The sequence below is a fragment of the Rhinatrema bivittatum genome, chromosome 1 (genome assembly GCF_901001135.1).
Source record: "Rhinatrema bivittatum chromosome 1, aRhiBiv1.1, whole genome shotgun sequence".
NCBI lineage: Eukaryota > Metazoa > Chordata > Amphibia > Gymnophiona > Rhinatrematidae > Rhinatrema > Rhinatrema bivittatum.
In genome coordinates, this window is record NC_042615.1 from 485,694,995 (window position 1) to 485,721,559 (window position 26,565).

The 26,565-nt window shown below is 45.4% G+C and overlaps 1 protein-coding gene across 5 annotated transcripts in view; it reads left to right on the plus strand.

Annotated features, from left to right (window-relative positions):
• The window catches only part of WNK3 (WNK lysine deficient protein kinase 3), a 463,548-nt gene that overhangs the window by 339,211 nt on the left and 97,772 nt on the right, over nucleotides 1–26,565 (plus strand). For 4 of the 5 annotated variants that reach the window (XM_029607822.1, XM_029607812.1, XM_029607839.1 and 1 more), the window contains exons 14-20: nucleotides 1,317–1,472; nucleotides 1,555–1,606; nucleotides 2,388–2,522; nucleotides 2,913–3,742; nucleotides 4,680–4,770; nucleotides 5,295–5,404; nucleotides 5,679–6,187. In XM_029607822.1, the coding sequence (XP_029463682.1) occupies nucleotides 1,317–1,472; nucleotides 1,555–1,606; nucleotides 2,388–2,522; nucleotides 2,913–3,742; nucleotides 4,680–4,770; nucleotides 5,295–5,404; nucleotides 5,679–6,187 (1,883 nt within the window). Of the gene's footprint in view, nucleotides 1–1,316; nucleotides 1,473–1,554; nucleotides 1,607–2,387; nucleotides 2,523–2,912; nucleotides 3,743–4,679; nucleotides 4,771–5,294; nucleotides 5,405–5,678; nucleotides 6,188–9,516; nucleotides 9,646–26,565 lie in introns of those variants that run through there. The other variant, XM_029607849.1, reaches the window with a different exon arrangement.

Sequence of the window (26,565 nt, forward strand, 5' to 3'; positions counted from 1 at the left end):
CCCAGTGTAAGGTGGCTTGGGTACATCCCACTGGTCTGGACTGATCTGAGTATGTTCAGGAAAGGAAAATTGGTTCTTACCTGCTAATTTTCGTTCCTGTAAAACCACAGATCAGTCCAGAGGCCCACCCCCTTTTCAGATTTCAAAAGACTGCCTTGAGAGGTAACGTTTTACTGAAGAAAGAAATTTGTTCTCCTATTGCAGATGCTCTTGAAGGAGCAGGTTCCGAGGTGGTCTTGTGGTTTTTGTTTTTCAGTTATGGACGAGTGGTTAGCTGTTGTGTTTTGGGTTCCAACCCCCTTTGCCCTTTAGTAAGGTTAGTTGTTTGGGCTTCGGTACAGGCCAGTACTGAGGGGACTGCAAGTGGCACACTCTGTTATGTAGCAGTGCCCAATTTTTTGTTCTCTGACTCCATCTGCTGGTAGGGATGCACAATCCACTGGTCTGGATTGATCTGTGGTATTATAGGAACGAAAATTAGCAGGTAAGAACCAATTTTCCTCTCATAGATGGGGGGGTCACAGAATTGATTTACATGACCATCCAGGTGTTGGAGTTTCTAAAGTTCGTTGTCAGTTACTCCAGGTCCTTATTTAGCCCGTCATCTCAACTGGAGTTTTAGAGCTCTGCTAGACACAACTCAGGCATGAGCCTTTCTTCGACAACAGAGGGCTTATCACCCTGATATCTGCAGTGGAAAAGATCCAGATGAATCAGCAGACGACAGCATGGAACATGTTCAGGATGTTGAGCATTATGGTATCAACAAAGGAATTCATATGAGGTGTAGACCCCAACTCCACTCCATCCTAAGACCCACTGATTTTGTTCCAGGCTGTCCTCATGGATATTTTATAAAATGAAACAAGGCTTGTTGCCAATAAAATGTTTTTTGTGCCCATTGGCACTTGTTTCCCCTTTTTTCATTCATGGCAGTCTGTAGCTAACAATTCTGAATATGTTCAGACTGCCATCCTGCTTGTCCTATGAGAAAGTGGAGTTGCTTACCTGTAATAAGCTTTCTTTGAGGACAGTAGGATGTCAATGCCAATGAAGTCCACCCACCTCCCTTTGGAGTTGGATTATCCGTATAATGCCAAGGAAGAAGACTAAAGGACCCCATTGTGGATGCATGGTATAGTGGCATGCTAGTTATGCCCAGTGAGGCACAGTTAAAGTTCTAGAAACTTTAACATAAAAGTTCCAGGCTGGGCACCATCAGATGATGTCACCCACATGTGAGGATTGACATCCTGCTGTCCTCAGAGAATACCTGTTACTGGTAAGTAACTCTGCTTTATCCTGTCACTTGGCAGGTAGAGGATGACTTTGTGCTGGAGGGCGAGAAGGAGAAATTTGTGGAGGAACTGAGGATAATTGTGTGTCAGAGCCTGGAGACCCTGCGCAATTTGCCTGCTGATGAAAGAGCACCTGGAGCAGAACCTGTGGCCTTGGAGTCCAGCAGCAGCCGGGTAAGAGCAATCTCTTAGCAAACAGGTCTTCAAGGACACATGCCCGCAGCTTCTTTTATTTATCTGTTCATTTCTAATTCAGACAGGATCATCTGAGCACGTGCAGATAAACCCTGCATCCACTCAAAGCAGCAGTAAGTATATTTCTATCCAGTTTACTCCCTTCTTTTCAGCACAGGTTATCATGTGGATCTTGGGGAGTGAACCGGGATATGTGAGTTCAGGGTTTTTTTTTTCCTGCCTCTGCTTGTGGCGCTTAGAAGGATCTTGCCCTTAAAACCAGGGCCTGATTGATCTTGGCTAATCCTTTCAGGAGTGAAGGTGAAAAGGTGCATTGTAGTTCCACCTGTGTGGGGGTACATTTTTGAGGTACCCTTTCTCCATTTCTTGCCTTGTCCTAGATGCCTTGAAGAAATCCAAACAGTGCCTCACTTCTACTTCCACTAAGAGCACAGCTGAGCCCCCTTCTTGGTTCTGGGTAGGAGTATTCTATGGTCAATATTGTGACCTTGATTATATTTTTGGTCTAATGGGATCTGTCCCAGAAAAGGGCATAGTGGTATGAGTCAGTGCCCACCCCTCCCCACTTACTACTTCCAGTAAAGGACAGATAACACTTTTCAGTAGGATGTTCCTTTCCCATTTCTGTAAAGGTCAGAGTGTGGTAAAATCAGAGTGGTATTATCCAGTGGGGAGGAGGCTCTGCGATGAAAAATTCCTGTTTTGGTTTTTTTTTACTTAATTCACTTCTGTCTAGTTTGGAGTGCTATGGATTCTTTCACCTGAAGCTGTCTTATAATCAGGGGTACTCATTGCTGGAGGGACTTTACCTGGTTTTGCAGCCTTGTGCTGGGAGCTGGCTTCCCATTCTAGGTCAGTAGCAAACCACTAATTCATCTTATTTTAATTTCTCAGGTGATGCTGTTCCCCAGTCCTCCCCTGTTGGCCGTTGGAGGTTTTTTATCAACCAGACTATAAAGAATCGTGAGGTATCACCCTCCTCACCTGGTCCCCAGCCTGCAAGGGTCTCCCTAGAGAAGGCACTTCCAGGTGAGCTGAGAATCTCCTGTGGGAATTATGTTGTAAATCTGTATACCCCTGAGGGTGAGCGCTTGGGGCTGTTGATTCTTTCCCTCATCAGTTTAAAATATTTTTAAACCTAATAAAGAAATAATCTCTATCCAACCACATTGTCAGGTTTGTTTGAATAAATCATTTTTGCAGGTTAACATGATACTTTCTCTGCTTGCTAGGAAAGCCGAAGCAGTAAGAAAAATTCTACTGCTTCACAGGTTTTTGAAAGGATGTGTAAGAACAGGGATGTATTCCCAATACCTATTAGTTTATACACAAGAGAGATCTAGGGCTCTGTCAGTGCTCTTCTACAAACTGTTATCTGTAACAATCCGTCATATAACGCTCTATTCTATTGTCTTCTAGGCCCAAAGAGAGAAAATGAAATGTTGCCCAGAATATCAGGTGCCATCCCCCAGAGAGAGGTCTTGATATCTAGTTCTGAAACTGAAGCAAAACAAGATAGCAGAACAGAGCAGCCAAGCATCTCTTCTCAAGCAAAAGATGGCAGTGAGATTTTGGCGGCATCTGATGCCTGTGTAGAAAGCACAAATTTTAAAGAACCTTTGGAGACCTGTGCTAGTGCTGCTGTTCTGCCACCACCAGCACCTCTTCAAACAGAGCGCCAACCCAATGCAGTTACAGTGCTGCCTGATTTACATCATGATGTGGCTGAGCCTAGCCCTCAGCCTATGGGAGCAGCTCTGGGCACAGAGCCTGTCCCTCAGGATGGTGATGTTGCACTGATTCCCGAAAGAAATGCTTTGCAAATAGCGCATTCTCCCAACCTGGAAACGGGCCTCCTTTTGCCATCTTCAGTGCAGGAATTGGATGCTGAGGGACCACCAAAAATTGATTTTGTGGACAATCGAATTAAAAGCTTAGATGAGAAGTTGAGGACTTTGCTATATCCAGAGCACAGCCCAGCCGGTTCTCAGACAGACAGTCTAAAGGAGACTCACAGCACAGAGTCTCCCCTCTCCTCATCTGCTGAGGACACCCTTTCCTGTTCCATCCCAGAGCCACCACCTGCCAGCCCTGGTGCTGCTCAAGCCACCCACGAAGAAGCCCTGGAGTGTAGCATGACAGCCTCTCTTATTCCACCTGATGTGACTGCATGCCAGCCTGCTAGTGTACCATTGCTTATGAAGGATCCTCTGATAGTCACAGCTAACTCCAGTGACCTGGGCTCTCCTGTAAGTACTTCCTTTCTCCTCGTCTCATGCCTTTCCTCTTGAGTGACCCCCCCCCCCTCTGTTCATTGCTCACAGCGGGTTCACCTTTTCAGATAAGTTCAGTGAGGCTGTTTCCATTGACATGAGTGGGAGCAGTATGGTAGCATCAGTGAGATGTGTGTACTGTGGAGAGCCAGGAATGTCTGTAAGCACGGTGGAGAGAGGGAGTTGAGTACTGGAGTGCTGTGGAGTGTACTACTGCTGTGGATGGAAGCAATGAATGCTGTTTAATTTCAGTGGGCAAATTGCAGGTTTTCCTGCAGTTCACATCCATTACTTGTTTTAAAAGAAATAGTGTTGGCTACTGAATTCCATAGAGCAAGATTTTTGCCCTTGACCCTGCACACACAGAATTATTTGTGTTCACATTCAGCCATGATTTTTAACACATTATGAGAGTCCTGCATTTTTTCCATTTCCCCCAAAATTTAGTATGTCAGGGTCTGGCTTAAGCTCAGGTTACAAATGTAATCATGAATGTGCATGTACAAGTTTAGTAACATGGTTGCTTGTAAAAGTATGCATATGAGTATTCAAGATATGCTTGCTTGTGAATTTGTCTGCACATGAGCTCTGGATGCTCGCCTATTGAATGCTCACAAATTCAGGATGAATGCTAATTTCTGGATGTTTGTTCACAAGTTCAGGTTACACACTTGTGAAATGTGTGCATGCAAATTCAGGTTACATGCTTCTATGCAGATGTGTGTGCTAGTGCCAGTAGTCTGATCTAGAAATAACTGGTCAACAGGTTTCACATCAGTTACCATCTGGGCAAGAACTAGGGGAAGTCTGAATGTGAATCATGACTGCTGAGTGAATTTCAGGTCCAATGGGATGTTCCTGACATTACTGTCTCTCTTCCTATCCCCCTTTTTCTTTCTCTCTCTTTCTCCAGGACAGCTCCCCAGATCCTTGGCTTCCCGGAGATCCTGAGGCCTGCCCCCGCCCAGCGTTGAGCGGTGGAGCTGCAAAGCTGCAGTCAGGAGGTGGATATTTTGGCCTATGCTTTACTTGTCCTAATCTCAAAAATCCCATTAGCAAGAAATCGTGGACTCGCAAATTAAAAAGCTGGGCATGCAGGCTTCGGCAGTCCAGCCACTTATTCAAGAGGTCCAGAGTCCAGCAAGGTAGCGTGCTCACAGGCAGGGCCAAGTGTAGGCAGCTCCCCTTTGCTTGCTGTACGTACAGAGTTTTATTTATTTTTTTGGATTTGTTCATTTACAGAGTGTCTTCCTTGTTTTCTCCTCCTGTGTCGGCGTTTATCACATTTTTCTATGTCGCCTGACTTTTCTTTTCATTGGGAAGTTGGCCATGTGTTAGCCGTACCCTGCATGTGCAAGAGGAGCAGGACTACCTTGCCTCCGCCCATGTTGCTGTCTGCTGTTTTTGTTCATTGTGTAGCAGGAGTTAGGGTATTTAATTTGCTTCTTCCATGATGGGACAGTTGACCCCGGTGACCAATGTATACTTTTCTGTCTCCTTTCCCCTTGTGTTCTGATTTATCTCATAGAGGAAGCAGAAGAAATGAAGGTAGATGACTTGAATTCCACCCCTGTGGTAGCACAAGTCTTGGTCAGCGAAAAGGGGAGCAATGAATCCTTCAAGCGAGGCCGTTTTCAGGTTTGTTGGCAAAGCTGTCTTGATGCTGCAAAGCTGGACTGAACTGCATTGGCAGAACTGGTGGGGAGATTTCAGTATTGGAATAACAGAGGGAGCTCTAGGGCAGGATTGAGGTGCATTGGCAGAGCTCAGTGTGTGTGTGTGGGGGGGGGGGGGTGGTGTTTTTCTATTGGAATAGCAGAGGGTGCAACAAAACAGGATTGAGGTGCATTATCAGAGCTCGCATTCCTTCAGATGCAGACAGTCCTTAACAGCAGCTTCTTTGCATCCTCAGGTGGTTACAGTACCACAGCAGTTGGAGCAAACTGACTCTGATGTAGCCAAAAGTGATACACAAGCTGGCTCAGAACACCAGTCCACTGCAGATATGAAGCCACTTGATATCAACAGCTCTTCTGTACCTTCCCCTGTGACACCTAGAGTCACCAGACCAGAAGAGACTCCACACTCTGCCAGCACCACATACGAAACAGACACATCTTCCCTGACTCCAGAGGGGGAGCTGACTGGAAGCAGCACTCATTTGGGCTGTGAGGATGGACTGCAAGGTAGGAGGAGGGGTCCATGTGTCCACCAGCAGCCTAGTAATGACAACGAGATGGCTGCACCTTTGCCTGGTCTGCAGGAACCAGCAGATGACTGTGATCAGTCCCCAGCAAATGGAGGCTGCCTGCAGAAACTGAATGCCGTCTTCTACTCTCCCTCGTCCCCTATGAGCAGTGACGATGAGTCTGAGATTGAGGATGAGGACTTGAAAGTGGAACTACAGAGACTGCGGGAAAAGTGAGGATTTTTTTGTTTTTTTTTTTTAATTGATAATTTTTATTGAAAGCCAGTATAAGAACAGAAAAGTGAGTTCCAACAGTAATGTTGAGGGAGAGGGAGGGCAGGGTAATAGGGGCAGGAAGTGCTATTAGTGAGCTGAGGGAAGACAAGGTTGTAGGGGTTTGAGGGGTTTGAGGGACAACCGGATGTGCAAGAGCAGTATATAAGTATCAAGCAGTAGAATGAATATTGACTTAATGTGTAAGAAGCTTGTATATTTCTGTGATGTGTCTCCTCCCATGCCTTATTCCCCATTCTCTGCCATTCCTCCCCCCTTCCCATACCCCTTTCTTTTCCTTCTTTTTCTGTGGTTCTCTTTCTCCTGTTCTCTGAATCTGTCTCACTTCTTCCCTGCTTTCTGCTGTAGCATTCTGCCCACCAGTCTGGAGCCCTCAGGTATTCTTGATTACATTGCAGATAGCAGACTGAAATGTCACATTTCATTGTGACCTTATATCCTCTCTCCTATGATACTGTAAATCATTGGGCTCCTCTAGGAAATGTGCTTTAGCTTCTCCTTCTCTGCAAAAAAAGAGCAAGATCTTACAGATGTTTCTCCTTCCCAGCTTTGCTGACTTGGTAGTAAGTTCCAGAGATTTGGGCCAGTGGAGCCACATTCAAGAACCAATGGGAAACATGGTTCAGTTCCCACTGTGGAGTGCAGCAGAAGCTGAAGCCAGAGCAGCTCCAGATGTCATCTTGGCCATGGGCAAGCAAACTCATTTTGCTGTGAGAATGTTAGTCCAGTCAAGAGTAGCTGAATTACACATTTTTCTTGTCTGTTTTTAAAAATCTTTTAGAAAGGAGAGGACCCAGAATTTTTTTTGTTTAAAACCCTGTTTTGTGTTTGTGTTTTTTGGTTTGTTTTTTTTTCTGAGATTTCTTTTCTGAGAATCTTTCCATAATATGCCTTTTAGGAGTTGTGAAACCCATCTGTAAGGCCTGGCAGTGGTGTTCTCTTGGGCCAGCTATTCACTAAAACCAGTTTTCAAAGCCATTTAACCAGATAAAGCAGACGGCCTAAAAGTAGCCCCCCTCTGCCTGACTAAAAGTGCATCCTGGTTTCCATTGTGCATGTATTTTTAGCTGGATTTGGGGGTTATTGCAGGAGTGTGTTTAGTTTGAAAGAGGAAAATTGTGTACATGATTTCAAAAGTATGTAAGCTATTTTGCTTCCCATCTGTTTCCTGTACAAATAAGCACAAAGTATGTAGGTACTTTCAGCACAAGTACTTTGCAGTGTCTCTGAAGCGGAGCTACACAGATTCTCTTTGGAAATTAAGCATTAGTATAAGTAGTAAAAGTACCCACATACGTTACTGCTATGCAGGTTCTTTGAAAAGTGTTCCTTAAATGCATGGACTGTCCTTCTAGGAGGGATACTCTATTTTGCCCAAAGGTTGCATCTGCAGCCTTTAAGGACAGGCATGCAGCCTTGCTTTTTTCTTCTATGTGAAATCCTGTTCCCAAGTCACCCATGTTACAGGAGGGACAGTTCACATACTGACCCAGGCCATATTTTCCAGAAATACCATTTTGGTTGTTAGGCAGTAAGGCAAGATGTTAGTTTAGAGGGAGATGTGATCCAAGCTGTGGATCAACCTGTCTGATTTGTTTGTGGTGTCCAGTAGGACAGCACAAGGATACCCATGCAGGTAGCTTCTCTCCACCAGTGACTATCCTTCAAAGTTTGTTCTGCACCTAAATATTCCTAACACAGGTCTGGCTAAATTTGCTCCTATGGGCAGCTTTTTAAATAAAACTTGATTTCTTCTCTGGGATCTGCTCTGGAAATCATTTCTTCGGGCAGCAGAGATCAGCCTTCTGCTTCCCTCTCCCAGTCCTTTCTCCTGTTTTTACAGTTTGCTTCATTTGGGCCCTTCTTTCCAGAAAAGATTATTGAGGGAGAATAAAGGTCTCCACTTTGTTTCCAAGCATCTGTGTTAGCCAGGTCATCTACAAATCTGAGAGGGACTGTCTGGCCATAACCATGTTGCCCTATATAACATGACTGTTTTGCAAAACAGGATTGTAAGCTTTCTCAGTTGGTACTCTACGACGGCTACTGATACATCTTAAGCATACAGGGCATCCCATTAGTAAAAACTATTATCACGTTAAGGCTAACCTTCCTTTGTCTCCCATCCTCTCTGGCAGTCAGATCAGCAGCAGAAACAGGCTGGCAGCTTGGGGATACAGTAAGTATGTACTCCAAGTCTCTGTGGTTGCTCCTTCTCCCTTTTTTTTTTAAAACTTTTATTTCTTCACATAGGAAATGACCCATAACAGGTAATGCAATAATGTTCTTAGAACATGAACAAAGTCACCATATTTAAAAACAGTAGGTGATTTATACAAATACATCAAACCTTGTAATTCATTAAACTTAAAGCACTATTCTCTAACAATGTCATTGCTACACATTTTTAATTTTCCATCCCCAACCACTGCTTCCATATCATTCACCCCCAGACACTCATATATTCATACCAACTATCCAAAAGTGATAGATACAAGAAGCTTTGGTGAACGTACATGGATCAATAAAGGATTATAATAAACAGAGAGGCTTTCCCAAAACATTGCAAGCCCTGTGAGCCCAAAGGATAAGTTCACCATATATTAGAGTATCCACTAAATCCTAAGGAACTTTGTAATTTTTGAGGTAATAACTTTTATATCTCTCTACAGTTGCATGTGATCTATATGCACAGTTTTACGAACATGTATGGTGTTGCGGCGCTCTACCAGCATCCTGTTAGCCAATTTTTGATACCACATCAAACTAACAGAACTATAAGGTTTAATCCATTTAGACAAAATGCATACTTTTGCCAGTAAAAGCAGGATTCTAACATATTCTGATGTGTAGAAATACCGGGAAAAGCACACACAGATCCCTAGAGCAAAATGTCGCCACAGAAAGGTTTACGGCTAATTATCCTCTCAATCATGTTGAAAATTATATACCAAATAGGGAAAAGTACAGGACAAAAAAATTGTGCAAAAAGGAGCCTCTATGTATGTGGCATTTAATACAAGTATCAGACTCTGAGGTTCATTTTACAAGCCTGGATCACGTCTATGTAGTTCATATGCAGTATTTTGAATTGCATTTACTGAAGTTTGTCATCAATGGTTGTTCTTTGTATCTTTATCTTTTATTCAAATTTATTAATCGCCTAAATGGGGTTAGGCGATGTACAAATAAAACATACAGAAAATGCTGAGTATACATAACATAAATATATCAAAATAATGAATAATTTGTTTCTCTGTTATAACAGCTCCAATTGCTGATGACCAAGACCTGGCAAGAGCAGAGAGTAAGGAGGGAGTCTCGATAGTAAAACGCAGGTTGTACCAAAAGGACAAAGAATTGTTGAATTGCTTGGATTTTTATTTAAATAAACGAGTCTTGAGAAAATGTTTGATGCCTGAGAGATTACATCACTTGCATAATGCCTGGCTTGCAAATACATATAAAATTGCCTAGAACTGAAAGAGTATCAGGATATTAATTCAAATGAAAACTGAGCACCTTGTTCTGTACTATACAGACTATCAATATTTGTCAACCCACACTGCTTCCTTAGCTTGAAGACAGAAATTTGTAGACGAGGACAAAGTTCAGAGTTTCCCACAAGCGCTATCTGTTCAGTAGCATAAGGATTAATATCCCACTACTTATTTATTTTATTTATTTATTTTAAGTTTTTTTTATACCGATTTTCCTGCATAAAATGCATATCAAACCGGTTTACAATGAAACAGAATGAGCAGGAAGTAAAATTCCTTAGTCTAATACATTTAAACGTCAATAATGAAATAATTTTAAACTTAGATAAAAACCTCCAAGCCAGCAACACAGGTCTAATTAAAACATATCTGTCATTTGGAGATAGGGATGTATCTCTAGTATGGAACAGATTAATTGTTGAAATTGGATATGAAATTTTCTCCCAGGACAAGCAGGATGGTAGTCCTCACAGATGGGTGACATCATCAGATGGAGCCCTGTCACGGAACACTTTTGTCAAAGTTTCTAGAACTTTGACTGGCACACTGAGCATGCTCAGCATGTCACTAACCCTGTGGCCACACGGGGTCCCCCTTCAGTCTCTTTTTTTTTCCGCGCAGCAGTTGCCTCGCGGGTCTAGGAGCTCTGAGAGAGATCTCACACTTTTCCTCACGGGAAAACTCAGTTTTTCTTCATCATTCAACCTGTCACCGGGGTCCCACATCACGCATCGAACTCCTCCATCGTCAAAAAGTTAGTACCGCATATTCGTGTTCCGTTCCCGGCGGTGTACTTTTTGGTGCCCAACAGCCACTGACCACGCTCTGCCAAACTTTTGCAACATGGCGACCGGTTTCCGCAAGTGCCCCAAGTGTCCGAGGACTAGATCCATAATGGACCCTCATGAAGTTTGTGTGCTATGTCTCGGGGCCTCTCACGACGTCCGGTGCCCAAATTGCGCACAGATGACCCCCAAAGGTCAGCTCGCCCGACTAGATAACATGGAACACTTGTTTGCCTCCAAGCACATCTCCATCGACCTCCATTAAGGCCAAGTTGAGGGGACCCATCTTCCTCAGACCCCTCTCCATCAACGCCTCGTAAGGACAAAGGAGTTGGGTGACCGTCCATCACCAACGTCGACCCATTCTAAAACATCTGCATCATCGTCCTCTGCGCCGGAGAAGGACCGGGCCAAGCACAGAGGGAAACATCGGCATCGGAAATCACCATCTGCTGCCAACACCGGACCGGCATCGGCTGCCTCCGCAGAGGGCCCGGGGAGAGGAGCCCCCATCCTCCTCTAGAACCGGGACACCAAGGCTTTCCCCACCAATACTGGTGCCGGGCACCGAGCCTCCACATACCCTTGTGGACGCTCCGATGAAGCCTAGCCTGCCTCCTACCCCAGGTGCCGTGCCATCCACGACACCCTTTCGGGAGGAATTGGACTGGATGGTCCAAGAGGAAGTGCTGAATGCTCTTCCTGGCTTCCAGTCGCCACCGGCGCCAGCTCCCATGCCTCCGCCGGAACCGGCACCTTCGATGCTGGCTCCGCTCCTCAAGCACTTAGACACCCTCATCAGTGCCTTGCCATCTATACCCGCTCCATCGGGTACCTTGCCACCGAGCCAACCGCCAATCCCTACCTCTGTTTCGATACCGGTATCTTCAGAAGGAAGAGGATGCAGGCCCATCTCCTCAAAAACCACTGACGGAGCTGATGCCAGGACACTCAGGTCTCAATCCATCGATGCCCATCATTAGCATCTGTGCCGGTACAGCCAGCTTCAATACCGGTGCCACCTATTTCGGTGCCTCATCGTCCATCAACACTACCTTCCCGCCCTCTTGGGTTTGGATTTCTTCCTCCATCTGGAGGTCCAGTAGGTGAAGGGGAGCCTCCCTATGACCCATGGGATGATGCTTCGTCCAAACACTCCTCACAAGCTTCTGAGGTACTTCTTTCTGAGCCTTCGTCCCCAGAAGAAAGGCGCCGTTCCCCTCCAGAAGACCTCTCTTTCGCTAGTTTCGTTGAGGAAATATCCAAAACTATCTCTTTCCAATTGCAGACTGAGGAGGACGCCCAGCACAAAATGTTGGAAGTTCTACAATTTGTGGATGCTCCAAAGGAGGTAATGGCAATTCCTGTGCATGAGGTTCTTTTGGATCTCTTACACTGTCTCTGGGAGCACCCAGGAACTGAGCCCCCAATTAATAGAAAGATTGATGCCACATACCTGGTACAGCAAGCCCCAGGTTTTCAGAAAAGCCAATTGCCCCACCAATCTGTAGTAGTTGAATGGGCTCAAAAGAAAGCCAAAAGATCCCGCCCTCATTCCTCTGCCCACCATGAAGGGAGCAAAAGACGTTGGACACCTTAGGCCGCAGGGTGTTCCAAGGATCAATGCTAACTGCTTGTATAGCGGCTTATCAGCTTTACATGACCCAATATAATAGGAATCTCTGGAAGCAAGTCCAGGAATTCTCAGAGACCCTGCCTGAACAATTCCAAGAGGGCTTGATCTCCATCCTGTAAAATGGATTGGAGGCTGGAAAGCATGAGGTCAGAGCAGCCTACGATGCTTTTGAAACTGCATCTAGAGTCTCGGCAACCGGAATTAGTGGCAGGTGCTGGGCTTGGCTTAAAGCTTCTGACCTCCGCTCAGAGGTGCATGACAAATTGGCTGATCTCCCCTGCACAGGAGACAATTTTTTTGCAGTCAAGATCCAAGAAGCAGTAGCGCAGCTCAAGGATCATCACGAAACCCTGCGCTAACTGTCCACTGTCGCCTCAGATACCCCTACTGCAACCTGAAGGGGCATGCAAAGGGAAACCAGGAAACAAATATATAGGCCACGTAGGTATTACCCTCCTGCATCCCGTACCCTGGCAGCCCGGCCATCTCATAGAGGCCAACCTCATCAGCACAGAACCCCTAGAACACAGCCAGCCCTCTAGAATGGACCTGCAGTGGGATTTTGACTCCTGTCTAGAGAGCAGAAGACACCCTCCCTTGTACCCCCCAACCAGTTTACCGGTGAGAAGGCTGCCTGTGCCTCTTCGCCAACAAATGGCACTCAGTCAGCACTGACTGATGGGTGCTGTCTATCGTAACCCACTGTTATCTCAGTTTCCTTACTGTGCCCCCAAACTCCCCACCCGTCCCGGTGTGGAGCCTGAGCGATCACACAGTATTCCTCGAGACAGAGCTCTCTACCCTACTGCAGTCCAGAGCCATAGAACCAGTTCCCCAGACGCAGCAAGGAAGAGGGTTCTACTCTCGATACGTTCTAATCCCGAAAAAACCAGCAGCATATGTACTATCATGGATCTCCGGGCCTTAAACAAATTCTTCCGCAAGGAGCAATTCAGAATGTTTTCCTTGGGCACCATGCGCCCACTTCTGCAGCGAGGAGATTGGCTCTGCTCTCTAGATCTTCAGGATGTTTACGCCCATATTGCAATCTTTCCTCCTCATCGCAACTACTTGCGATTTGTAGTGGGACGCAAACATTTTCAGTACAGAGTACTACTGTTTGGCCTTGCCTCAGCACCCCAAGTGTTCACAAAGTGTCTGGCAGTCATGGTGGCACAGTTGAGATGCAAAAGCGTCCATGTCTACCCATATCTAGACGATTGGCTCCTCAGAAGTCCATCCATAGAAGGTGCACTTCACTCTCTCCATGTTACCATACAGCTGCTCCAGTCGTTGGGGTTTCTGATAAATTATCCGAAATCCCATCTAACTCCATCACACCAGCTATCTTTCATCAGAGCAGACCTAAACACCACCATGGCCAGAGCGTTCCTCCCCAAGGACTGCACGAAGACACTATCCAACATGGCCAGGGCAATCCAACGTCGTCAGACAGCCTCGGCTCGTCTGCTCCTAACCTTGCTGGGACATATGGCATCCACAGTCCACATCACCCCAATGGCTCGTCTTGCCATGAGAATGACGCAATGGACCCTGAAATCCCAGTGGTCCCAAGCCACTCAACACCTCTCAGATGTTGTCCAGATAACCAGCCAGCTTCAACAATCCCTGGCTTGGTGGGCATGGGAGTCCAATTTACACAAAGGACTACCCTTCCAACCACCAGAACCTCAAATAACGTTGACCACAGATGTCTCCAACCTAGGCTGGAGAGCCCATGTCAGCGGACTGCAAACACAGGGAGTTTGAACCAAGACAGAAGTGGACCACCAGATCAATTTTCTGGAACTCCGGGCGATACGGTATGCCTTATTCGCATTCCAGGATTGCCTATCCAACAAAGTAGTCCTGATTCAGACAACCAGGTAGCCATGTGGTATCTTAACAAACAAGGGGGCACAGGCTCTTACCTGCTCTGCCAGGAGGCAGCATAGATTTGGGCCTGGGCTCTGTCGCGAGCCACCTACCTGGCGGGCACAAAGAAAGTGATGGCAGACTGTCTTAGCTGGACCTTTCATCCCCACAAGTGGTCCCTAGATCACTCTGTAGCAAACATAATTTTACATCAGTGGGATCAACCAGACATCGACCTCTTTGCGTCCTTTCACAATCGCAAAGTGGACAGATTCTGCTCTTACAAAGCAGCCGCAAGACACCAATGATGGATGCCTTCGCCCACTCATGGAGCACGGGTCTGCTGTACACGTACCCTCCTATTTACACTCATCAGCAAGACTCTCGTGAAGTTATGTCAGGACCGGGGCTCGATGATCCTCACAGCCTCATATTAGCCGCGATAGGTCTGGTTTCCCATTCTTCGTGACCTCTCTGTCCAGCAGCCTCTTTGCCTGGGCACAGCACCAACTCTCATAACGCAGAACCAGGGCACATTACGCCATCCGAACCTCCAGTCTCTGTCTCTGACAGCCTGGATGTTGAAAAGTTGATTTTACAATCCCTTGACCTTTCCACTAATGTCTCCCAGTTCCTCGTAGCTTCACGAAATCCTTCTACTCAGAAATCTTACCGATCAAAGTGGAAGAGGTTCTCCTTGTGGTGCACGCCAAAAGGTCTAGATCCCTGCTCCTGGACTACCTCTGGCACCTCTCGGAGTCTGGCCTCCAGACTTCCTCCATCCAGGTACACCACAGTGCCATAGCCACTTACTATAACGGAATAGGAGATGCCCCAATTTCGGCGCAATCCCTTGTAGGGCGCTTTATGAGAGGCTTACTACAGCTGAAGCCTCCACTACGTCCCCCAATTGCGGCCTGGGACCTCAATGTTGTGCTAGCACAGCTTATGTGGCCTCCCTTTGAGCCCCTGCATTCCTGCGAGTTACAACATCTCACTTGGAAAGTTATTTTCCTAGTGGCGATAACATCTGCTCGCAGTCAGTGAGCTACAGGCACTGGTAACGTACCCACCTTATACAAGATATCTCCATGACCAGGTACTGCTCCGCACTCACCCTAAATTCTTGTCAAAGGTAGTGACTGATTTCTATTTGAATCAATCCGTAATACTGCCCACCTTTTTTCCCGAGGCCTCATTCACACCCAGATGAGCGGGCTCTGCACTCCTTGGACTGTAAACATGCACTCGTGTTTTATTTAGACCGCACTGCAGCCCATAGGCAAACCACCCAATTCTTTATCTCCTTTGACAAAAATAGACTCGGAGTTGCGGTGGGCAAGCAGACCCTGTCCACCTGGTTGGCAGACTGTATTGCGTTCTGCTACCAGCAAGCAGACCTTCCACTAGAGGGACGTGTGAAAGCGCATTCAGTCAGGGCCATGGCAACGTCAGTAGCACATTTCCGTTCAGTGCCCATTGCTGACATCTGCAGAGCTGCAACTTGGAGCTCTCTCCATACCATCGCAGCTCATTACTGTCTGGACAAAACTGGCAGGCAGGACAGCGTTTCTGGCCAGTCTGTACTGCGTAATTTGTTTCCAGTTTAGGAACCCAACTCTTCCTACCTACAGCCCACTGAGAATTTTAGGCTGCCCTTCATTACCAACAGCACCCCTGTTGTGCCTGTTGCACATTTTTGGGTGCTGGTTGGTTCACTATGTTCTCAGGCAGCATGTAGCTCGCTATTCACCCATCTGTGAGGGCTACCATCCTGCTTGTCCTGGAAGAAAACAGAGTTGCTTACCTGTAACAGGTGTTCTCCCAGTACAGCAGGATGTTAGTCCTCACAAAACCTGCCCCCCACCCCGCAGAATTGGGTTCGCCTATGTTTTATTATTTTAGTTTTTGCTCGTACTTTTTGCTTTAAAACAAGACTGAAGGGGGACCTTGTGTGGCCACAGGGTTAGTGGCATGCTGGGCATGCTCAGTGAGCCGGTCAAAGTTCTAGAAACTTTGTCAAGTGTTCCGTGACAGGGTTCCATCTGATGATGTCACTCATCTGTGAGGATTAACATCTTGCTGTCCTGGGAGAACACCTGTTACAGGTAAGCAACTCTGCTTTATCAGGACAGGAGCTTCAAATCTATACTATTCTCTGCACCATTCCCAGCAGAAGTGGAATTGACAAGCAGCATTATAATGGAAGTGGGAGGGCTTCAAATCTCCAAACTTTTTAGATCACATAAGGGAGCAAAAGCTTATTTTAGAAATTTTACCCCACCAAATAAAATAACCCACAGTGGAGCAGAAGCAGGCTACATCTCTAGTTCTTAGACAGGTAGCATGTGCAACTTATATAACAACTAGGGAAACAGACACTTTAAAGAGTGCGCAACACCCAAACAATGAGAGGGGAAGATCTTTCCACAGCAAAAACTGTTCTTTAAAGGAAAAAATGAATTTGACAATATTTAGTTCATACAAAGTGGACAAGGCCCTGGGCACCCAAATTCCCAAATATTTAATACAGCCCAATCGCTCTGTTAAAGGAAAATCCCCTTTCCATTCTTGTTGCATTTAGACTAGATTGGAAAAGCTTCTGATTTTGAAAAATTTATTTTCAAGCCCGCAGAAAGTCTAAAATTGCCTATCACACTCATACGTTTTGGGAGAGATATCGGAGGACACCTAAGAAATAGAAGCATATCGTCAGCAAAGAGACATTTTATGTTCCTTACGACCTAAGTGAAACCCTTCTATTTCTGATGTGCTTCTGATACTAATAACCAAAGGTTCCATTGTTAAAATATAGAGCAAAGGTGACAGAGGGTACTCCTGTCTAGTCCCACATTCCAACAAAAAGGCTTTGGACATTTCGCCATTTATCAAAATACTAGCAGAGAGTTCAGTATATAATAACCATATTCATGATATGAAATTTGGGGTAATAACATACTTTTGCAGTACCCAAAACATACAAGGCCATTGAACAACACTATTTCAGCGTTTTATGTTCTTATGTTCTTATTAAATCTTGTGGGTTAAATCGATTCCCCAAATCTATAGCTTCCAAAAGCTTACGAATGTTAGTAAATCCATGTCTATTCTTGACACATCCAGTTTGGTCATCAGCAATTAGGTGGGGAGTGACTGTATCAAGGCGTTTAGCCAAAATTGATGCTAACATTTTCCTGTACGTACCCGAATCAATCCAGACTGTGGGGTTATGCCTCCCTTCCAGCAGATGGAGACAGAAAAACTTGAAGAGCCACCCCCTCTTAACCTGGAGTTCCACCTGCATCTCATCAGTATTTCTGTCTCCAGCAGATAAGAGGTGGCAAACCCTGTGGTTTTGCCCTTTTGTTTGGGTTAAGGCAATCTCTTTAAAAAAAAAAAAAAACGAAAATAATTTTAAATTTAAAAGTCGAACAGAAAATTATATGGAGGATCAAGCAGGACAAAGCATATCCTCCCAGGGGGTAAGCAGATCCTAGTAGGACTATCCCCCCTGGTAGCAGGTTTGAGCAGCTGGGGATGGTGACCCTGCGGAGCTCCTAAGAGGTAAGGCGCCTGGGGGCGGAATTACCAGTGGTCCAGTCCCTCCCTTCCCCTAGTATCCCCGGCCAGCTTAAAAAAAAAAAAAAGAAAGTAAAGAAGTAGCCTGTCAGCCTTTCTCTGAGTTTTGTTCTGTGCGGCTGCTGTGGCTGTTTTTAATTCCGGGCTCCAGGTAGCTTACCAGCATTTTTTCTCCTCTGCTGGCCGGTTTTCTCCGATGCTGTGATTTAGCCGCAACTCTTCTTCTCTCACCGGTGCCTCTCCGGGGTCCCCCGATGCCGAGTCCTACATGTTGTGTGGCCTGTGGAGAGTCGGCTTTGCGCGCCTCACGCACAGGCCTCTGTTCCCGCTGCCTCTCCAGCGGAGAAGGCAGTTCAGATTGGGGACCAGAGTTTCCCTCTAAGGCCTGCATGGCACTTAAAAGATCTGCTCCTCATGAGCCTCCAGCCACTCCATTCCCACTCAGCTCGGGAACAGTGGCCATTTTGAATACTTAAGCAGCATTGGCCATAGCCGCGGGGGAAGGGGATCTCCCACCCAGGCTCAACAAACTGAAACTTCGCTTCTGGGTCGCCCTGAGCAGCCTCCCCAGAAGCTTTCTAAATGCCTAGACTCCCAGACCTCCCTTTGCGTTGCGAAGCTGCGGGGCTCCTCCCTGATGTTGCTGGCGCTGGGACTCCAGACCCACTCCCGGTTCCTGCTCCGCTTCCGAGGGCAGAACCAGAGGATTGATTGATTTATTTAAAGTTTTTCTAGGCCGACATTCGTTGGGAACATCACATCCTTTTACAAGGAACACGAAATGTAGCGAATAGGGGAAAGCGACTCACCTGGAAGGCGACGACCCGAAGGTAGTTCGTCTATTCCACAGAGAGGAATTGAACCCTCTTAGCCCCTGGGTCCTATCGGAACTTGGGGTAGAGCTCCCGTGGGAAGTACTCCCCAGGATTCCGTCCCGGTTCTGGCGGGGCCCAGCGAAGAGCTTTCCTTTTCATCCTATGTTCCAGGAGTTGATGACTCATGAGTGGGATGTGCCTGAGGCTGGGCTGCGAGTGGGTCGGGCTATGGATAAACGTTATCCTTTGCCCGAAGAGACCTTGGAGCTGTTGACGTTTCTTAAAGTGAATGCTTCAGTGACAACAGTGACTAAAAGGACTACTATTCCCATGGCTGAAGCGGCGGCCTCAAGGACCTCCAAGATAGAAAACTCAAAGTTCTCTCAAATGGATATTAGAAGTTTCTCAGCACTGTGTCCGAGCGGCCGTGTGCAGTAGCTTCATGCTCTGAGTGAGCCTCCACTGGGTGCAACATTTGTTAACTTCCAGAGACCTTCCCCTGAGGATTCGGCGCAAGCGGAGCGCTTGGAGGCGGCGGTTGCGTATGGAGCTGATGCCCTGTACACTATCTTCTACGAACTTCTTCCCGGACAATGGCGTCTGCAGTATCCGCGAGGCGGCTCCTTTGGCTCCACAACTGAGCGGCAGATGTCTCTTCCAAGGCCCAGTTAAGTGCTCTGCCGTTCAAGGGGAAGTTTCTTTTTGGTGAAGACTTGAAGCAGATGATTGTCTCTGGGGGAGAACAAACTCCCGGAGGATAGGCCTAAGCCTTCCAGAGACTTCCCGCCGGCCCGCTCTCACTTTTGGGGGCAACTGAGATTTCGGCAGAGCAGGGCGCAGTCTGCGGGCCAGAGGCAGCCCAGGGGCAGGCCACAGACGTGGACCTCTTCCTTTAGGGGTTGTCTGCCCTCCCACGACGGAGTTTCTCCTGCATCGCTTGGATCTAAGTCCTCTCAATGAAATGTGGCCGGCCCATCCCTCGGTTCCTTGTGTAGAGGGGGGTGGTTGTTCCAATTTTACGAGGAATGGACCAGAATAACTTCCGATCGGTGAATTTTAAACATCATAAAGCACGGCTACGCTTTGGAATTTGCTCGGCCTCTCCGCCTATTCGTGGTCTCCCCTTGCAGTTCTCGCACCAAGTTGCAGATCGTTCGCCATACTCTTGACCCGCTGATTTCCTTCAGGGCTATTGTTCCCGTCCCACAAGCCGAGTGGACAAAAGGGCGATACTCCATCTATTTCGTGGTTCCCAAGAAAGAGGGGTCCTTCTGGCCGATCCTTGACCTCAGGAGGGTGAACAGAGCGCTCAAAGTCCCGCTTTTCTGGATGGAGACTCTGCGCTCGGTCCTCACGGCAGTCCGCAGCAGCAAATTTCTTCTACACTACCGAGCGGTCAGAGTCCTGTCCGACAATGCGACGACGGTGACCTACATCAACAGTCAGGGTGGCACCAAGAGTCAGTGTCGGCTGAAGTGGAGCTACTCATGACCTGGGTGGAGCGGCAGCTTGCCCTTCTGGCGGCATCTCACATCACTTGAACAGACAACATACAGGCGGATTTCCTAAGTCTGCAAATGATAGATCCTGGAGAGTGGGAGCTTTCCGACCAAGCGATGGGCCTCATCTCGTGCAAGTGGAGCCCTCCTCACCTAGACCCGATGGCTACACCCCAAAATGCTAAAGCTCCTCGCTTCTTCAGTCACAGAAGAGAGCCCGGTGCAGAGAGAGTCTATGCATTGATGCTCCCCTGGCCGACCTCTATCTCCTGTATGTCTTCCCTTCTTGGCCTCTAGTTAGCAAGATTCTTCGATAGAGGTACATCCAGGGAAGCTAATTCTAGTGGCGCTGGAATGGCCCAGGCGTACGTGGTTCGCGGACCTGGTCAATCTCGCGCTGGATGTCCCCTGAGACTCTGCTATCTGCCAAATCTGCTTCGTCAAGGGCCTATGTTTTTTGACCAGGCAGATCGCTTTTGTCTAGCGGCCTGGCTTTTGAAAGGCGGCAATTGAGAAAGAAAGAGAGGATATTCGGAGGACGTGATTACTACACTGCTGCAAGCTAGGAAGACCTCTACCTCCCTCTCCTATGTCAGGGTTTGGAGAGTCTTTGAGTCATGTCGTGAGCAGGGCGTTCTTCCCCGTCATTCTTCGATGGCGCATATTCTGGCATTCTTACAGAAGGGCTTAGCCAAAGGTTTGTCTTTCAATTCTCTCCAGGTTCAAGTGGCTGCCTTGGGTTCTCTCGTAGGTAAGGTTCATGGTAAATCACTCGCCTCGTATCAGGTTCATGGTAAATCACTCACTTCGTATCAGGGGGGCAAAGCATCTAAATCCTCCAGTCCGGCCTGTGTGTCCTTCGTGGAGTCTTAATTTGGTGCTTAGAGTTTTGTGTGAACCGCCCTTTGAACCTATTAAGCAGGCCACATTAAAGGACACCACTTTGAAAAAGGTGTTTTTGGTAGCAATCTGCTCGGAGGATTTCGGAGATCCGAGCCCCTCTTGCGAATTTCTGACTCGGGAGTTTCTCTCAGAACGGTCCCTTCCTTTTTGCCAAAAGTGGTCTCGACCTTCCATTTAAATCAATCCGTAGAGCTCCCGGCTTTTTCGTGTACCTCTCCAGATGCTCCTCATGCCAAGGAGTTGAGGCGCCTGGATGTTAGAAGGACCCTTTTGCGCTATTTGGAGGTCACTAACCCTTTCCGGGTTTCCAATCATTTGTTGGTCTTGTGGAGCGGTGCTAAGAAAGGACATAAAGTGTCTAAGGCGACTGTAACAAGATGGTTGAAGGAAGCTATTTCATCCGCCTACATTTGTTGCTGTCAACCCGTTCCCGAAGGGTTGAAGGCCCACTCGATTCGCTCTCAGGTGCCTTTGTGGGCTGAATGCCAGTTGGTATCGCCGCAAGAAATTTGTAGAGCAGCAATCTGGAAGACAATAGATACATTTGCTCAACATTACCACTTGGATGTCCAGGCTTCGAATACTGGCGACTTTGAAAATGGTGTCATTTGAGCAGGACTCTCAAGGTCCCACCCTACATAGGGACGCTTTGGTACATCCCACAGTTTGGACTGATCCGGGTACGTACAGGGAAAGGAAAATTGGTTCTTACTTGATAATTTTCGTTCCTGTAGTACCACGGATCAGTCTAGACGCCCGCCCTTTTTGGGGGGTATTTCTTCCTTGAGAGTCCACTATGATAGTAATTGTTCATACAGAAAGCTACAGAAGAAGGCTACAGGTTTCTTCTTATTCATTATTTGGCAATTTTCTTTTCTGCCAGTTTTAGTTCAAAGTTCTCTGTTTTATCCATGCTTGATCCATTCTTGGTCCAATTCTGCTTGGATATTAGTTATACATAAGAACATGCCATACTGGGTCAGATCAAAGTTCCATCAAGCCCAGCATCCTGTCTCCAACAGTGGTCAATACAGGCCATAAGAACCTGGCAAGTACCCAAAAACTCTCTATTCCAAGTTACCATTGCTAGTAATAGCAGTGGCTATTTTCTAAGTCAACTTAATTAATAGCAGGTAATGGACTTCTCCTCCAAGAACTTATCCAATGCTTTTTTAAACACAGCTATACTAACTGCACTTAACCACATCCTCTGGCAACAAATTCCAGAGTTTAATTGTGCATTGAGTGAAAAAGAACTTTCTCCAATTAGTTTTAAATGTGCCACATGCTAACTACATGGAGTGCCCCCTAATCGTTCTATTATCTGAAAAAGTAAATAACCGATTCACATCTACCCGTTCTAGAACTCTCATGATTTTAAACACCTCTGTCATATCCCCCCTCAGCCGTCTCTTCTCCAAGCTGGAAAGTCCTAACCTCTTTAGTCTTTCCTCATAGGGGAGCTGTTCCATTTCCGTTATCATTTTGGTCGCCCTTCTCTGTACCTTCTCCATCACAATTATCTTTTTTGAGATGCGGTGACCAGAATTGTACACAGTATTCAAGGTGTGGTCTCACCATGGAGCGAAACAGAGGCATTATGACATTTTCCGTTTTATTCACCATTCCCTTTCTAATTCCCAACATTCTGTTTGCTTTTTTGACAGTCGCAGCACACTGAACAGTCGATTTCAATGTGTTATCCACTATGACGCCTAGATCCCTTTCTTGGGTTGTAGCACCTAATATGGAACCTAACATTGTGTAACTATAGCATGGGTTATTTTTCCCTATATGCATCACCTTGCACTTATCCACATTAAATTTCATCTGCCATTTGGATGCCCAATTTTCCAGTCTCACAAGGTCTTCCTGCAATTTATCACAATCTGCTTGTGATTTAACTACTATGAACAATTTTATATCATCTGCAAATTTGATTACCTCACTCATCTATTTCTTTCCAGATCATTTATAAATATATTGAAAAGTAAGGGTCCCAATACAGATCCCTGAGGCACTCCACTGCCCATTCCCTTCCACTGAGAAAATTGTCCATTTAATCCAACTCTTTCCTATCTTTTAGCCAGTTTGCAATCCACGAAAGGACATCGCCACCTATCCAATGACTTTTTACTTTTCCTAGAAGCCTCTCATGAGGAACTTTGTCAAACGCCTTCTGAAACTCCAAGTATACTACACCTACCGGTTCACCTTTATCCACATGTTTATTAACTCCTTCAAAAAAGTGAAGCAGATTTGTGAGGCAAGACTTGCCTTGGGTAAAGCCATGCTGACTTTGTTCCATTAAACCATGTCTTTCTGTATTTTCTGTAATTTTGATGTTTAGAACACTTTCCACTATTTTTCCTGGCACTGAAGTCAGGCTAACCGGTCTGTAGGTTCCCGAATCGTCCCTGGAGCCCTTTTTAAATATTGGGGTTACATTAGATATCTTCCAGTCTTTAGGTGTAATAGATGATTTTAATGATAGGTTACAAATTTTTACTAATAGGTTTGAAATTTCATTTTTTAGTTCCTTCGGAACTCTGAGGTATATACCATTCGGTCAGGTGATTTACTACTCTTCAGTTTGTCAATCAGGCCTACCATATCTTCTAGCTTCACCGTGATTTGGTTCAGTCCATATGAATCATTACCCATGAAAACCTTCTCCAGTTCGGGTACCTCCCGATCATGTTCTTCAGTAAACACCGAAGCAAAGAAATCATTTAATCTTTCCGCGATGGCCTTATCTTCTCTAAGTGCCTCTTTAACCCCTCGATCATCTAACTGAAGAGATGCAGGTGGCACTCCAGGTTAAGAGGGGGGGTGCTCTTCAAGTTTTTCTCTGTCTCCATCTGCTGGAATGGAGGCATAACCCCACAGTCTGGACTGATCCGTGGTACTACAGGAACAAAAATTAAGTACCAATTTTCCTTTATTATGGAAATTGGCCTATAGGACCCAGGTTTTGACATATTTTTACCAGGTTTGTGGAATATAACAATCAAAACATGGTTCATATCAGCATTATATTCCTCACAATCCAAGAGCAATTGTACATTTGAAGCAACTGATTCGACCATCTTATTTATTTATTTTATTTATTTAGCATTTTTTTATATTCCGAGGTTCTGGTAACAAAGTTACTAATCACTTCGGTTTACATATAACATGGAAATGACTTAACAAGTGAGTCTTACAGAGAACAAGGAAGATGAAGAACTTGGAGAAAATTGAATTAAATAACACATTATAAAAACATCAGTTTAAATAACAGCAATCTTATATACTAGTGATTAGAATGAATCAATCATGAATCAAGTAGTTGAAAATTGGCAAGAGAGATTTGCAATTAATACTAGTATTATTAAGCGAAGTGGGATAAAATGAAATTGTTCAGGAAGGGATGGTGTTGTAAGGTCCAACTCATGCGTAAGCTTGTGTGAAAAGCCAGGTTTTAAGTCTTTTCTTGAATGTGATGGGGCATTGTTCGAGCCTAAGATCTGAAGGGAGAGAGTTCCATTGGTTAGGACCTGCTGTGGAGAAGGCTCTTTTGTTTGTAGATATTTTGAGTGGAGGGGTTTTTAGAGAGCCTTTTTGCGCTGATCTCAACGGACGGGAGGATGAATGTAGCTGTAATGGGATCCTGAGGTCGAGGTATGATGTTTTGTAAATCGATTTATGGATGGTTGAGAGGGTTTTATAGAGGATTCTATATTTTATAGGGAGCCAATGGAGATTCTTTAAAATTGGAGTAATGTGGTCCCTTTTTTTTGCTTTAGTTAGAATCCTGGCAGTGGCATTTTGGAGCATTTGTAGAGGTTTTAGGGAGATAGCTGGGAGCCCAAGTAAAAGAGAATTGCAGTAATCAATTTTAGAAAATATGATTGCTTGCAAAACTGATCTGAAATCATGGGGGTAAAGTAAGGGTCTGAGTCTTTTTAGAACTTGGAGTTTGAAGAAGCATTCTTTTACGATCTTACTGATAAAGTTTTTGAAATTCACCTACAAAGCCATCCAATCCGGGTGATTTGGCCAACTTTAGTGAAATGATGAAAGCAAGAATCTCTGAAACTGAGATAGATTTATCCAGATTTGTTTGTGCAGCTCTGATATTTGAGGAAGGCTAAGGTTTTCAAATAATTTTTCCTGAGCAGCCTTCCCACCCAGTTGTCCTGCATACAGTTGTCGATAAAAATCTAACATTGTCTTAGTGAGCCCCTTATTTGAGGTATGCATGGCACCACTTTCTTCCATTAATGCGGTGATAGAATGGTTAGGCTTGGTGGTTTTTTTATCAAATGTGCTAGCAATTTACCAGCTTTATTGCCTTGCCGAAACAAGAGACTTATATGGCACAGTACATTGCACTTCCCTTTGGTACAGCAAATGATGCAACGATTTTCTGATTTACTGCTGTTTCAGGTTGTGAAGAATGAATGAGCTGTTTAAGTGACCGCAATTGAACATACAATCTCAAGATTTCTTTCTCTTGATCTATTTTTATGAGCCAAATAGGCTATAATATGCCCCCGCATTCCAAAAAGTTGCACCAGAGACAGGCTTACATAATTATCCTATTTATCTTTTATATAAGTGTGAAAATTAGCATCCTGAAATAACATGGGTGGGAACCGCCACTGATAAGCAGAAGACCCAGTGGAACCCATAGTTACTCAAGCAAATCTGGGGCATGATCAGAGATAGTAAAAGTATCAATAGAGGCGGTTTTTATTTTAGGAAACAGGGATACAGAAATCAAAAAATCTATTCTAGAAAAGAAGTTGTGAACTTTCGAATGAAATGTAAAGTCAGGCTCCTTAGGGAGAAGAGTAAGCCAGATATATATCAACTGGAGTTCTTTTTGAAGAAAGAAAACTCCTTCATGTGACTTGTGAGCACATTTAGAGCGAATAGGCTTCATATCTAGACAAGGACAAACTGGTAAATTTAAAATCACCTCACAAGAAGATGATGCTGTAAAAAATGTAGAAAAAAAAGATTGAGAAAATACATTTGGGGTGTAAATATTACAATTTGTGGTGCACTACAGAGCCACTCAGGGAAATATACCGACCCTCTTTATCAGCTTTTTTTTTCTCCAAAGCAAAAGGACATTGCTTATGCAATAAAATCACCACACCACACTGTCAACCAGAGTAAGAAACGTAGTGATTGTCCCACCCAGTCTTGCTTTAGCTTCTGATGACCTGAATCGTTCAAATGGGTTTTCTGCAAAAAGGCAATATGAGTCTTCTTTTTTTTTTTTTTTTTAGAAGAGAATTTGCATCCTCTTTATGGGAGAGTGGTCTCCATCAACATTTAAGGACACTACCTTTAAATTAGCCATAATTAATCCACCCAAAGCATCATAAAAAATATATGGTTAATTGAAGCATAATTTGAGATACTGCACAGCCTCGCCAACCCAGTATCGATGCTCATCAATGGGAATAGCCACCCCCATCCTTGATCCACCATAGGGTCATTACATACAGATGTAATTTGTCCCTGTCGTTCAGACAAACAAACATCCATCAACACAATCACATAACCCAACCACCAGGTTAAAACTGTACACTGCACACGTCACACACTCAAGCCAAAACACACAACCATGTCAGTTGTACTTATCCAACACACAATTACCACAGTATCATCAACCCAAACCCCTACCTCCCAAGTTGCTGCAAGGGACCGCACCTTCATATCTTCAACG